The sequence below is a fragment of the Poecile atricapillus genome, chromosome 20 (assembly GCF_030490865.1).
Source record: "Poecile atricapillus isolate bPoeAtr1 chromosome 20, bPoeAtr1.hap1, whole genome shotgun sequence".
Taxonomy (NCBI): domain Eukaryota; kingdom Metazoa; phylum Chordata; class Aves; order Passeriformes; family Paridae; genus Poecile; species Poecile atricapillus.
The window spans coordinates 1,304,946-1,317,500 of NC_081268.1; the positions used below are offsets into that span (position 1 = coordinate 1,304,946).

A 12,555-nucleotide genomic window follows, 5' to 3' on the forward strand; every position below is an offset into this window, starting at 1 on the left:
TCAAAAAGTTGGTGTGTAGGTGCAGAAGCAAAACAGTAACACAGTTAGGATGAGTGAAAAGAAATCCAAAACCCTGTCAGTTTTGTAAATGGATTAGTTGGAATAGGCAGATGTTTCTGTTCTGTACTCTCTTGCCATCCTCCTGTGTGGGGTATTTTGCCTTACAGCAGCCATGTGTTACAGAGTGCTGGGACCTGTCTGTAGGTATCTCTTGTGCTCTGTTGTCCTGGGACTCAGGTCTCAAGCTGTCCTCCAGCTCCCCTGTTCCTTGAATGGATCTCGGCAGCCAGTGTAGCATAAATAAACTGCAGCAGAATTGAACAGTTTGCCCTAAGCCAGTCAGGGTTTGTGCATCCCATATAGTGACCTTCTGGAATGGGGGTTTGAGCTTTTGGTGTTTGAAGGGGTTTTGTTCCTAAAATGTGGCGTGCATTGTTTCTAGGTACGTGTGTCCATGAAACAAGATGGAGAGAAGATAGTACAGTGAAGTGGTGGCCTTGTGGACAGAATGGCTTTCCTGGACAACCCAACCATTATCCTCGCTCACATTCGACAGTCGCACGTGACCAGCGATGACACGGGGATGTGCGAGATGGTCCTGATCGACCACGACGTTGACCTGGAGAAGTTCAATCCCTCATCAGCACATGGGGATAATGGCTCAGAGCCACAGGGGAGCAATGGGGAGACTCAGGGCTATGTATATTCCCAATCAGTCGATATTACCTCAAGCTGGGACTTTGGAATCAGAAGACGATCAAACACAGGTGCGTGGTGTTTGCAGCAGCACTGGCTTTCACATTCTGCTGCCCTCGGTCTGGCTCGCCTGGACAGACCAGAGCGTGACTCGCTCAGCATCTGTCAAACTGCTTTTGTAATGCTGAGGCCCTTTTCTACAAGGATATGTAATGATTCAGTTACTTCAGTGTGCTGTCAGCTGAGCCTTAATTGCTGTTTTACCTACTCCTGTACAGAGGAACATTGAGGTAGTCAGTTTTATATATATAAAAAAATTCAAATTGTGAAGACATCAAATCCAAATCCAGAGTGCACGAACAGTCTTTGATATCTCTATTGTTACTGTCTGAGGGGTGTTAACTTTTGAACAGGATAGTTATTTTCTGAGAAAAAATCTGCCTAGTGAGGCATCAAATATATTTGTTATAAAAGAGAGGAATGAAGTTTGATGTGAGCCAGCAAAGGGAATGATTTGTCTGTATTTTGTCTCCTAAAGTTTTATTTCTGAGAAGAACCTTAAGCTAGGGTTTAAGGTACCAAATTAGAAAGTTTAAGGGTGAACACTTTTGCAAAATGCACTCATTTTGTCGTGACTGGCAGAGAGCTCTCCCATGTGGGGTTTCATATAAGGGATATCCAGAGTTCTGCTTAGACCTGAGGAATATTATGAACAGGAGTTCTGTGAGGTAAAGTATAGACCAGGTGTGTGGTGGTCAGTACTGACCTCTTTTTTTCTGTTTCTGTTTATTTTTTAAAAGTGATTTCTGCAGGTATTATAACACCACCTAGAGCCCAGAAAGCACCTCTGTGCTCTGCTGCACCAGGAAAATGTGTGTGGTGTTGGAGACACTGAAATGCCTTTTACAAGTAGGAACTTGTGAAAGGTTCCAGAGAAGCCAGGGCACTGCTCTCCTGTAGCAGAGTGAGGTTTGGAAATAAACTGAGATTATAGCCCTGGCAGGAAGGTGTGCTGGGGATCCAGCCCTGGGCTGGGAGAGCTCAGACCATGGTGCAGCTCATGAGGAAGGAGAGGCAAAGTTTGAAGATTTATGGAGTTACTCCAGAACATGATCAGAAGGATCATTTCACCAAGGAGCAGACTGATGGAATAACCTCTGTGTGAATTACAGTTTGAAGTCATTTCAGGTGCCAGCTGGGGGCATGTTCAAAGGTCAGGGCTGGGAGCAGATTTCCTGCCTCAGCTCTGGCGTGGCAGGAGGAGAGGCCAGTGCCAGGTGCTGGGTGTGGGCGAGCAGCAAACTCAGCTCTGCGCTGACCCTTGGTGCAGCCACCACTGCCTTTGGTCAGCCACATTTTTCACACTGAAAACTGCCTGCCTGTTGCCTGAAAATTATCCCAGTGAGCCTGGGATGGTTCACATTCCCAGTGGGGACTGGCTGTTCCCTCTGCCTTGGTGCTGCTGTAGCACAGTTCCGCAGTGAAGCGGTGCCTTATGCTCAGCTGTGGGTGGAGGAGCAGGATGGAGTCAGGCAAGGTGGTGACTGTGCTCTTGTGTATTCATTTTGACAGGGGGTGGAAATACCAAACAGGATAAAAACATGCAATATTCTTGTTTCTACTCTGCGGTTTTCCTTTATCCTTTGTTTGCCTGCTCATCTAATAGATATTTTATGGTAGCTCGTTTGGGAAGAAAGGGTTTTGGAAGGAAACTTTGAGTTGCAGTGTGGGCAGTTACTAGTACAAATGTGGAGCTTTACTTTCAGAGTAAAATATCTGAGCTACAAGAGTGTTTCACAATATTTAAACTTATGAGGAGGGATACTTTTCTTATTTCATTAAGAGGAAGCTGCCTAGAGGTATTCACGTTCTAGCATCGTGTTGTCTTAAACAAGAGACGCTTATCAGAGTCCCCATTTGTGCTTGTACCTTAAACTGCTTGTTACAGATGTGAAACCTCAAAGGAGTGTTTTTTTAATCAGTTCCCTAATTGACAGTTTTTATGGGGAAAAAATATCACTTGTCCACAATTCAGTTCAAAGACCTAAATGTAAAAGAATAACAGAAGGGATAGAAAATATTTATTAATGTTTTTTAATTGCTGAAAAGGCTCAGGGAACTTCAGTTGTATCCAAAAATTGTCAGAGTAATTTAGCATTTTTGAATCTCTTCTACAAACCCATTTTAGTTAATGAATTATCTCAATACATCAAAATTGTTAATATATCCAGCAAATTGTTTCCTTCAGGGATCAGCACTGTTAGTTCTACTTCCCAGTCTAATCTGCTTATTTTGAGTGGACACTTCATGGCATATCTGGTTTTTTGGGGTCATTGTCTTGGGTGGCTTCCAGCAGGTTTTTTCCCCAAGGAAGCTCTTACTGTTAACAAAAAAGGAAATTTAAGTTGTCTGGTACACTGGGCTGCAAGTTCTTTGATATCAGAACAATTTTGGGGCATTTTTTTCCAACCATATTTTGAAGATGGAGTCAAAATATATGTAAAGAAATATTATATTCATTTTAGGATTTGACTAATGTTGTGAAGATACAAATCATTTATTTTACTACCTATAAACTGTTTCAGCCTACTGAAGAAAAAGCTGTGCTAATTTATATCGCTTTGACATTTTATAATTTTCATGATTTTTAGATAAAGGATTTTATATTTAAAACTTTAATAGTCTAGTCTGAGTTCATTTATCTTTAATTTTTGAAACGGGTAGAGTAATTCATAACAGTAATTTTATTCCTGTAATGTAATATTCACTTCAGTTCATTTGTGCATTAAAATTCCTTTAAGACCGTTATTAATGATTTATATAATGAAATGTCATATTAATCACAGAAGTTTTCACATTTTATTATTCTCTTCCATGTTAATACTATCTTTATGATCTCTATTAATGTTTTATATCCTCTAATTTCAATTATAAATCAAGAACATTTTCATGTTTTTGTTGGTATTTGCTTTTCAGGGGTGCCACCTTTAAAATTTTATGACTTTTTCCCCTACATATGCAGTATAAAACATCTTTATTCATATAAAGGTAGTTAATTATGTCTTTGTTTATAGTAAACTTTCATTGACAAACTTATAGTTGTAATATTTCTTTTCAAGCTCAGAGACTAGAACGTCTGCGGAAAGAGAGACAAAATCAAATAAAATGCAAAAACGTTCAGTGGAAAGACAGAAATACTTCTTGCTCAGGTAAAAGAAAATATCTTTTCTTTTCCTTCTGTTTTGATTCCTGCCCTTGATGGTTACAACATTTGCAGTTTGATTTTCCCCTAGGGTTTCAAAGCACGGAGGAAATTCTTTGTGCTGTCCCGGGGGGTGTTAATAAAGAAAAGAAGAAGAAAAGTGTTGAACACCCAGTTTGGCCTGAGGTTATGGAGTGGCTGTTTTGGGTTCTGCACTCCAAGGCATCACTGTGGTGTTTGGGTGATGGAGGATTTTGTAGAGTGTACTTCTATAGAGGATTTTTGTAGCTAGTTTTTTAGATAAGGTAGGAATCTTAAGAAATAAAGAGTAGAAGTATGATCTACTTAAATGCAAGCATAGTAAATGCTGTCTTAGCTTATCTGGTCTTTCCTGGTAAAACTATTATCACTGATTTCTCAAAAATAAATTAAATTCTATTTTTGTTAAATATATAATTAAGTGTTTGTGACTGGATGTTCTACATAGTTTAAATTGTAATATATGAAATTACAAATCTGTCTCAATTTTCCTATTTTAGAATTCAAGCTAGTTTCTATTTCTGTTGTATTTGACACACATTCAAACCCTTGTATGGTCTGTCATGCCTACTTCTTTCAAAATTTGTGTATATCTTAATGAGGTCCCTTTTTTTGTAATCTCCCTTTTTTTGCCTAATTCCTCATATCTCCATGGCTGTCATTTGCAGAACATTCTCCAGCACTCTAATATCTTTTTCAGAGGAGTGAACAAAGCTGCTCACACGGGCAGCACAGTCGCACTAATCCTTAATTCAGTGTTCAGCAGTGTTGGATACCCCTGTTAATGCATTCTGAAATGTTTTTGCCTTTCTCTTTCTGTAAGCAGAGTTGTAGGTTTTAAAGGTTAATCTACCATAACCTCCAACTCTTTGCTCCATATTTTATAGCATTTGGCCAGTGATGATGCAGATCTTTCTCCTGTGTCTCCTGCCCTCTGAGCTGGGTCCTGCGCAGCCGCTGCCGGGGGCTCCGTGGTCACATCCCCTCCCTCCGTGCTGCCCTGCAGACACAGCAGCTGTCCCAGCAGTCACACTTGTCCCCCTGAGGGACGTGCTGGCAAATGGATCAGTCCCTGCCTGCTGCAGATCTGGTTTAAATTAAAAAATAAATAAGTTACACAAAAACTCCAGGCACTCGGGCTCTGTTGGCAGAGCTGATTTTCCTTCTCTGCTTACTCCTCTGTCTGCCACTGAGATCTGAGTGTCTCTGCCTTACTTGCATGAACAACACCACTCCAGCGAGGGGAAAGAGGAGCCCTTATCCTTAAGGATATCCTCTGTACCTTTGCATCTTACATTCCGTCATTTCAGAGCATATAAAATGCAAATTAACACTATATCAAGGAAATCCTTCTGAGGTCTTGCATTCAGCCCATACAGAATTGCTGTAGATAAAAACTTGCTTTTTCACTTGTACGAGTAAAACCTCGTGTTGAACTCCAAGCGCCCAGAAATTATCAGTTAAAGGTAATACTCCAGCATAATGATTTAGATTTTTTTAAAAACCAATGAAGAGCTATAAGAGCTTGTTGAAAAACCAAAACAACCTAATGGAGTTAAAGTGGCCACATTGAAAGGGATTAAATCAAGCTTTTTTGGTTAATTGCAGCCTCTCACAAGCCCGTGGGGATCTCTCAGTGCCAGTATTTAGCACCTCTGCCAACTGCCTGAATTTTAAGGCAATCTGCTGGTAAAAATAAATGGAGCTTTTGACTAGTTATCATTTGACAGGTTTTAATTTTGCACTCTAAGAAATGAACCAACTCCCTGCAGCTCAAGTCCCGGGTCATTCCGCCTTGGGAACAGTTCCACTTCCCTGGAGAAGCAAGATGTAAATCTGTGAGCTGTGAGGGAAGCCAAGGGCAGGAGTGCCAGCCTGGGCGAGCTGGGGTTGGTTCTGGGCAGTGATTGATGGAGGCTGGGGGCTCTTGGTTCCTGGAGCAGATGTGGGAAGCCTTGTCCAGCTTAAGTCACGGCTCCCTGCAGATGAGACCCGTTGGTGCTGGTGTGCTGAAACACCCTGGGCTCTGCCCTGATTTCATCGTGGCCCTGTAACATAAGAAGTGATATTTTTTAGGGTTTTTTAAAGTATGCCTGTAAGCTGAGTTGTTGGAAATTCAGCTGTGCACTTTCTTCACATAAAAAGTCTTTTATGAGCCTTCACAGACCACACAGAGACCTCCTGAACTTGGATCCCCTTTGTTTTAGAAAGCTTTTTTGTTTTTATTGTTCAGACTGTTGATTTGGAATGGTGGTTTCAAGTTTGATGTTTTTATGAGGGGAGGCTATATCCAATCTGCCATGAGAAGTGAAATCTGCAGAGATGATCCTTTGGGCTGAGGTGTGTGCCAGGGCTGCAGCTGGCAGTGGGTGTCATTGCAGGGCAGTGTGGTGCTGTCCTGTGCTGTGGCACCGTGCCACGTGCTGCAGCTCCGTGGGAACTGTGCTCTTCATGTGCCAGCAGCTTTTCCTGCCTGTTCCCTGCTCGTTTAGGAGAAGGTAGGCAAGCAGAAAGACCAGGAATGTGTCGTTCTCTTGTTATCCTGGCTCAAGTGGATCTTATACTGATCAGTTCTGTTCTCTGTACAGGAAAATCTCAAGTTTTTCTCAGCTTAAACAGGAGCATCATTCAAACTTCTTAATGGTTTCATATCCTTGGGCTGTGAAAGAGTGGTAGTAGATCCTGCCCTGCTGAAGCATTTGTTGGTTTGTTTATTTGATTTTGTGCTCCCTCTTATGATGTTATCTCTCTGTGGTGAGCAGCAGCCTCTGCACATCTCCTCATAAGATGCCTCTAATCTCTTTTCTGATCCGCAGCAGAGGAGCTGAGCTCACTGTTTGAAAAGAAGAATTTTAGAGTGAAATCCCCATGTTCTGGGAAGCAGTCCATCCTCTCTGTGCGTCTGGAACAGTGTCCACTGCAGCTCAACAACCCCTTCAATGAGTACTCCAAATTCGACGGCAAGGTGAGTGACCGGGTGGCTTTGTCAGGTGCTGGGGTCCCCTGGCAGTGACAGCCTGAGGCACTGCTCCTGTGCAAGCTCACTTAGACTTTGTAGTGGCAGTGCTTGTCTACAAGCAATCAAATGTAGTGGTTCCAGGTTCAGGAGGGCCATTTCTCCTGTTTCCATTACAAAATTCTGGACTGAGACTTTCTCTACCTTGCTGTTTCCTTCTCCAGCAGGTTAGTGAGGTGCTTCATTGGGAGCCCTGGGATGTCCCTCTAGAGTTGATGATGAGACCCTTTGTATAAGTGATTGATTAATTGGCATTTAAAAAAAAAAACCAAACTGTTCTGTCTATCCACATCACAGCACTTGCTGAATATTCCGTGATTCATGTCTTTGTCCTCAGTGCTCTACTGAGAGTGGGAGAAACCATGGTCTGATTTGAGGGTGGAAAACAAGTATCAGTAGGTCAGTATCCAAGGCAGAACGAAGCACTAATCAATGTATTTCTGCACAAGTGCTCATTTGTGTAACACAGGGAGGAGATTGGCTGCAAACCTGGCAGGTCATGGGGGTCAGGAGATGGATCTGGCATCGCTCACCCTGGGGATTAATGGCTTGCCTGTGCTCCATATTGTCAAATATTTCTCTCTGTCATCATCTCTAGAAACTGAAATATAAACATTGGTGTGATGGATCATTGTCATATTGTTCCAAAACAAGTATAAATACTCCACAGATCTGTTTTCTACTGGATTTGTTTGTGGAATCTCCTGTGGGAGGATGGAGTTTGAGCTTCATTACCATTGTGATGGAAGAATTTCATATTCTGTTAGGTGTGCTCGAAGTGGAAAGTCAGATCTGTAATTCCGCTGACATTTCTAGGAGTATCTGGAATATTTCTGAGATGGTAACCTTTAGACTATGAAGCCCATGTGTGAAAGCTCCTCTACTGTGATTTTATATTTATTAGCATGTGGCAATTAATGCTAACTCAGGTTTTCAAAATTCCTGGCCTCATTAACGTGCGACAGCAGCACTTTCATGCTGACAGCACCAAGAGGCCTTTTTTCTAAACTCCAGGTTTGTTGTTCTGGTGCCACAAAATTTCAGCTGGACAAACATTTAAATGGAACTCATGTTATCTATAGGAGAGGTAAAAATCAAATGCTGCTTTTTAAAGAGAATTCTGTTATAATTCAGTCATGTTTAAGTCTTGTTTCTCAGAAACTTGAGAAACATTAGCATTTTTCCTTCCCTCTTTTATAATCCAAGCTAATCTTTACTGTATTAATTGTTGTTGTCTATAATGAACACCTTAATTTTCACCTATTGAAGTCAGATACATTTAGCAGGTGTTTGGTCCACTAGAAGCAAGTTGCACTCTACGTTTGAGAGGTTAAGGAAATACCTCAATGTCACTCAATTGTGACTTGCAGGGTTTGATATGAATTACCTCAGCTGTGATCTGCAGATCAAGATACCTTCCTTACAATCCAAAATAATAGGATGGGCATTTTGTTAGAGCATAATCTCAATCTATTAATTTTAACACCATTGTTTCTATTACTCTGTTAGTGTATCATATAGTTTGCATATAAAGTTTATTCTCTATAGTTCTGTATGTATTATCTAGTTTAATGCTTGGCTGACCATCTGAGATCTAGAAGAAGCATAGTCCAGTTGTGAGTTATTTTACTTCAGTTCTCATGTGTTTTCAGTCAGTAAAAACACCAAAAATCATTGCGCTTTTAAAAAATATTTTTAATGACATATCATATGTCTTGTATTTATTTTTATTGATAATAGATGAGCAGTATTTCACAGAAATATAATTCTTTCTGGGAATAGGGCATGGCTTATTTACATAATTAACAGAGCCATGTATCTCTGGGGGAAATGGTACATAATTGGGGAGAGGCGGGGGGGTGAGGAGGGGCTGGGGGCCTAATTAAACATGTCTTAAAAACACCCTACTTAATTATGTTTTTACTCAGGGGGACACAGTGGCCCTCAGATCTTTAGGGCTATAAGCAGGCCTTTGGTTTGTGCATATTTGAGTTTGGTAATGCAGATTTCAGGTTGCTCAGTACCAGTCATTTTTTGGTGCATGGGCAAAGCAGGAGAGCTCAGTGTTCTGTGCCGTGTCTGTGCTCCTCATCCTCGCTGGTTTCACCCCTGACTGGGCTCCTGACCTGAAATCAGATAAATCCTCCTTGGGGTCCTCCTTCCCTAAACCACTCTCCAAGGTATTGTTTTCAGCTGATCAGAGCAGGTCGTGTTCTGGAATGCCAGCCTGGGCAGTGCTCACATCCTCCAGGTGTTTCCTGCCAGATTTACTGTCTATTTCATAACCACTTCTGTGATTTTATGAAATAGTAAAATTTTAAAGCACTCTAATTTCTTCCTGTCCTGATCACTTCATTAATTATCAAAACAGTAGAGAATATGCCTTGTGAAATACAGCTACAGTGGAGGCATTCTCAGCAGCTCAGGAATCCACACAATTGGCTCCACCACTACCCAGGACAGATTTGTGGTTTTCTGTACATTGTAAAACTTCAGTTCTTAACAGGAGCCACACTTACAGTAACTACTCTCAACTCTTTCTTCAAGTTTTTCCTTAAATAGTTATAGTAAACCTCAGCTCTGGACCTGTTCTCATGTTTTGTAAAGCACATGGGTTGTACTTGGTTAATAAATCCTATATACACTTTCTAAGTGTATATAAGAACATTTAGTTCTTTGTAATTCCTCCAGGTGTCATTGGAATAGAAAATTACTTGAAGGCTTAAGAAATCACTGGCCAAATTGATTTCTTTTGTACGCATGCAAATTAAATGATCACCCATTTGATAAATAAATTTGTGTTTATTTCTGTTTACAGGACTTGGAAAATCAAGTTTTGACAGTTTATTGTTCCATCTTGCTGAGTTTTAATAATGTTGGGGAAAAAAGCTTCCGTGTAAGACAGAGCTGAAAGCCCTGTCCAGGTAGCACAAGTGACACACGGGAGTGGTGATGGCTCATTTCAGTGACCCAGCTGAGCCTCACAATGCTCAGGCAGGAAAGAGGTGCAGAAGAGATCAAAAATGTGAGGAAGGAATTGTTTGGCTCTAGAGTAAGCTGGGGTTATAAGACCAAAAGCCTTTGATCAGATTTTCTCAGGTTGTTTTTATTTCTGCTTTCATGATTAGCTGCAAATGGAGTTAGAATGAAGTTTGGCTTTTCTGATCTTATGAAGTTCTCTGGCATTTGCTTGAGTACTGGAAGTAATTTAACTGAACATTGGTCAGTGTAATTTTTGGTTGGACAAATGCTAAAAATCCTTTGGTGAGGAAAGGTGCCTCTCTGTAGTGCCACAAGGTTTCTTGTGGCTACTTTGGTAATGGGTTAAAAAGCAACAATTTCTCATGTAGCAACTGTTTTAAAAATGATGCTGTAGCAAGCATGGGGGAAGGGATAATTCATGAGTGCTAATTGCTTGGCTGTTAATTTTCATAAGTGTTGATAGAAGCAGTTCCTTAAATTAAACTTTGTTTAAAATGTATCAGGGGAAATATTCCACAATGTCGGCCCGAAGTGAAAATTAATATGAATGCTGTGGCAATTAACACGTACTGGTTAATAGCTTTTAGCAGCATTTTGGGATGATAGTCCTTAAATACATTTTTGCATGCTGCTCTTGTTTCAGTCTTGTTTGACTGTATGTCTGCATAATCACGAACAAATGTTTTCCACAATCCCCAGTATTAAATAGCTTTACTTAAAGAAAGTAGATAAAGAACTTAAGAAAGAAGCAATATTGCTTTAATTAAGATGGAAAATGTGTAAAATAATTAATCCAGGATTAAGATCTCTGTGTGGAAAAAAATTAGGTTTTTTATTTCAGTGTTTTGCCCCTAAGCTGAGTGAAATGATCCTCATTTGAATCCAACCGAAATAAGTTTGCGTAGGGGTTGTTTGTAAAGCATTTGCTAGAAGTAGTGGTTTACTTGCTGCTGCCTGACCCTGGGGAGCTCCTGCTGGGTGCTGAGGTTGTGCTGGGTGTCCCTGGCACTGCCCCTCCTGCGGCCCCAGGCCAGTGAGTGACCATCACAGGCCTCCTGGTGCCACGGCAGAGACTGAAACCACAGCAGCCCTTCCTTCCCCTGGCTTTTATTGTGTTTTATTTGGATTTCACCTGGCTGGAGGGCCAGGTCTGTTGGGGTGCTGGGGCTCACAGTGGGAAGGAGGAGCAGCTCTGCCCAGGGCAGCAGCCAGCAGCCTGAGCCCGGCCGGACAGCTTTGCTGCAGCTCTGCCTCAGCTGTGCCTCACCCTGCCCTTGTGGCCATGTTTTGGTAGGGTCAGTGTGCTGTCCCTATGGTCAGTGTGCTGTCCCTATGGTCAGTGTGTTGTCCCTATGCTCAGTGTGCTGTCCCTATGGTCAGTGTGCTGTCCCTATGTGCTCAGTGTGCTGTTCTGTGTGCTCAGTGTGCTGTCCCTATGGTCAGTGTGCTGTCCCTATGGTCAGTGTGCTGTCCCTATGGTCTGTGTGCTGTCCCTATGGTCAGTGTGCTGTCCCTGTGCTCAGTGTGCTGTTCTGTGTGCTCAGTGTGCTGTCCCTATGGTCAGTGTGCTGTCCCTATGGTCAGTGTGCTGTCCCTATGGTCAGTGTGCTGTCCCTGTGCTCAGTGTGCTGTCCCTATGTGCTCAGTGTGCTGTCCCTGTGCTCAGTGTGCTGTCCCTGTGCTCAGTGTGCTGTCCCTATGGTCAGTGTGCTGTCCCTATGGTCAGTGTGCTGTCCCTGTGCTCAGTGTGCTGTCCCTGTGCTCAGTGTGCTGTCCCTATGTGCTCAGTGTGCTGTCCCTATGGTCAGTGTGCTGTCCCTATGGTCAGTGTGCTGTCCCTATGGTCAGTGTGCTGTCCCTATGTGCTCAGTGTGCTGTCCCTGTGCTCAGTGTGCTGTCCCTATGGTCAGTGTGCTGTCCCTATGGTCAGTGTGCTGTCCCTGTGCTCAGTCTGCTGTCCCTGTGCTCAGTCTGCTGTCCCTATGGTCAGTGTGCTGTCCCTGTGCTCAGTGTGCTGTTCTGTGTGCTCAGTGTGCTGTCCCTATGGTCAGTGTGCTGTCCCTGTGCTCAGTGTGCTGTCCCTATGGTCAGTGTGCTGTCCCTGTGCTCAGTGTGCTGTCCCTATGTGCTCAGTGTGCTGTCCCTGTGCTCAGTGTGCTGTCCCTATGTGCTCAGTGTGCTGTCCCTATGGTCAGTGTGCTGTCCCTGTGCTCAGTGTGCTGTCCCTGTGCTCAGTGTGCTGTCCCTATGTGCTCAGTGTGCTGTCCCTGTGCTCAGTGTGCTGTTCTGTGTGCTCAGTGTGCTGTCCCTATGGTCACTGTGCTGTCCCTGTGCTCAGTGTGCTGTCCCTATGGTCAGTGTGCTGTCCCTATGTGCTCAGTGTGCTGTCCCTATGGTCAGTGTGCTGTCCCTGTGCTCAGTGTGCTGTCCCTATGTGCTCAGTGTGCTGTCCCTATGGTCAGTGTGCTGTCCCTATGGTCAGTGTGCTGTCCCTATGGTCAGTGTGCTGTCCCTATGTGCTCAGTCTGCTGTCCCTATGGTCAGTGTGCTGTCCCTGTGCTCAGTGTGCTGTCCCTATGGTCACTGTGCTGTCCCTGTGCTCAGTGTGCTGTCCCTATGC

At 43.0% G+C, this 12,555-nt stretch overlaps 1 protein-coding gene across 9 annotated transcripts in view; it reads left to right on the forward strand.

The window, feature by feature from the left end:
• Positions 1 to 12,555, forward strand: part of MAPKAP1 (MAPK associated protein 1) — an 89,845-nt gene that overhangs the window by 9,676 nt on the left and 67,614 nt on the right. For 8 of the 9 annotated variants that reach the window (XM_058853318.1, XM_058853316.1, XM_058853325.1 and 5 more), the window contains 3 exons: positions 443 to 767; positions 3,816 to 3,905; positions 6,754 to 6,902. In XM_058853318.1, coding sequence (XP_058709301.1) covers positions 509 to 767; positions 3,816 to 3,905; positions 6,754 to 6,902 — 498 coding nt within the window. In that variant the 5' untranslated portion in view covers positions 443 to 508. The remainder of the gene's footprint in view (positions 1 to 442; positions 768 to 3,815; positions 3,906 to 6,753; positions 6,903 to 12,555) is intronic. The other variant, XM_058853322.1, reaches the window with a different exon arrangement.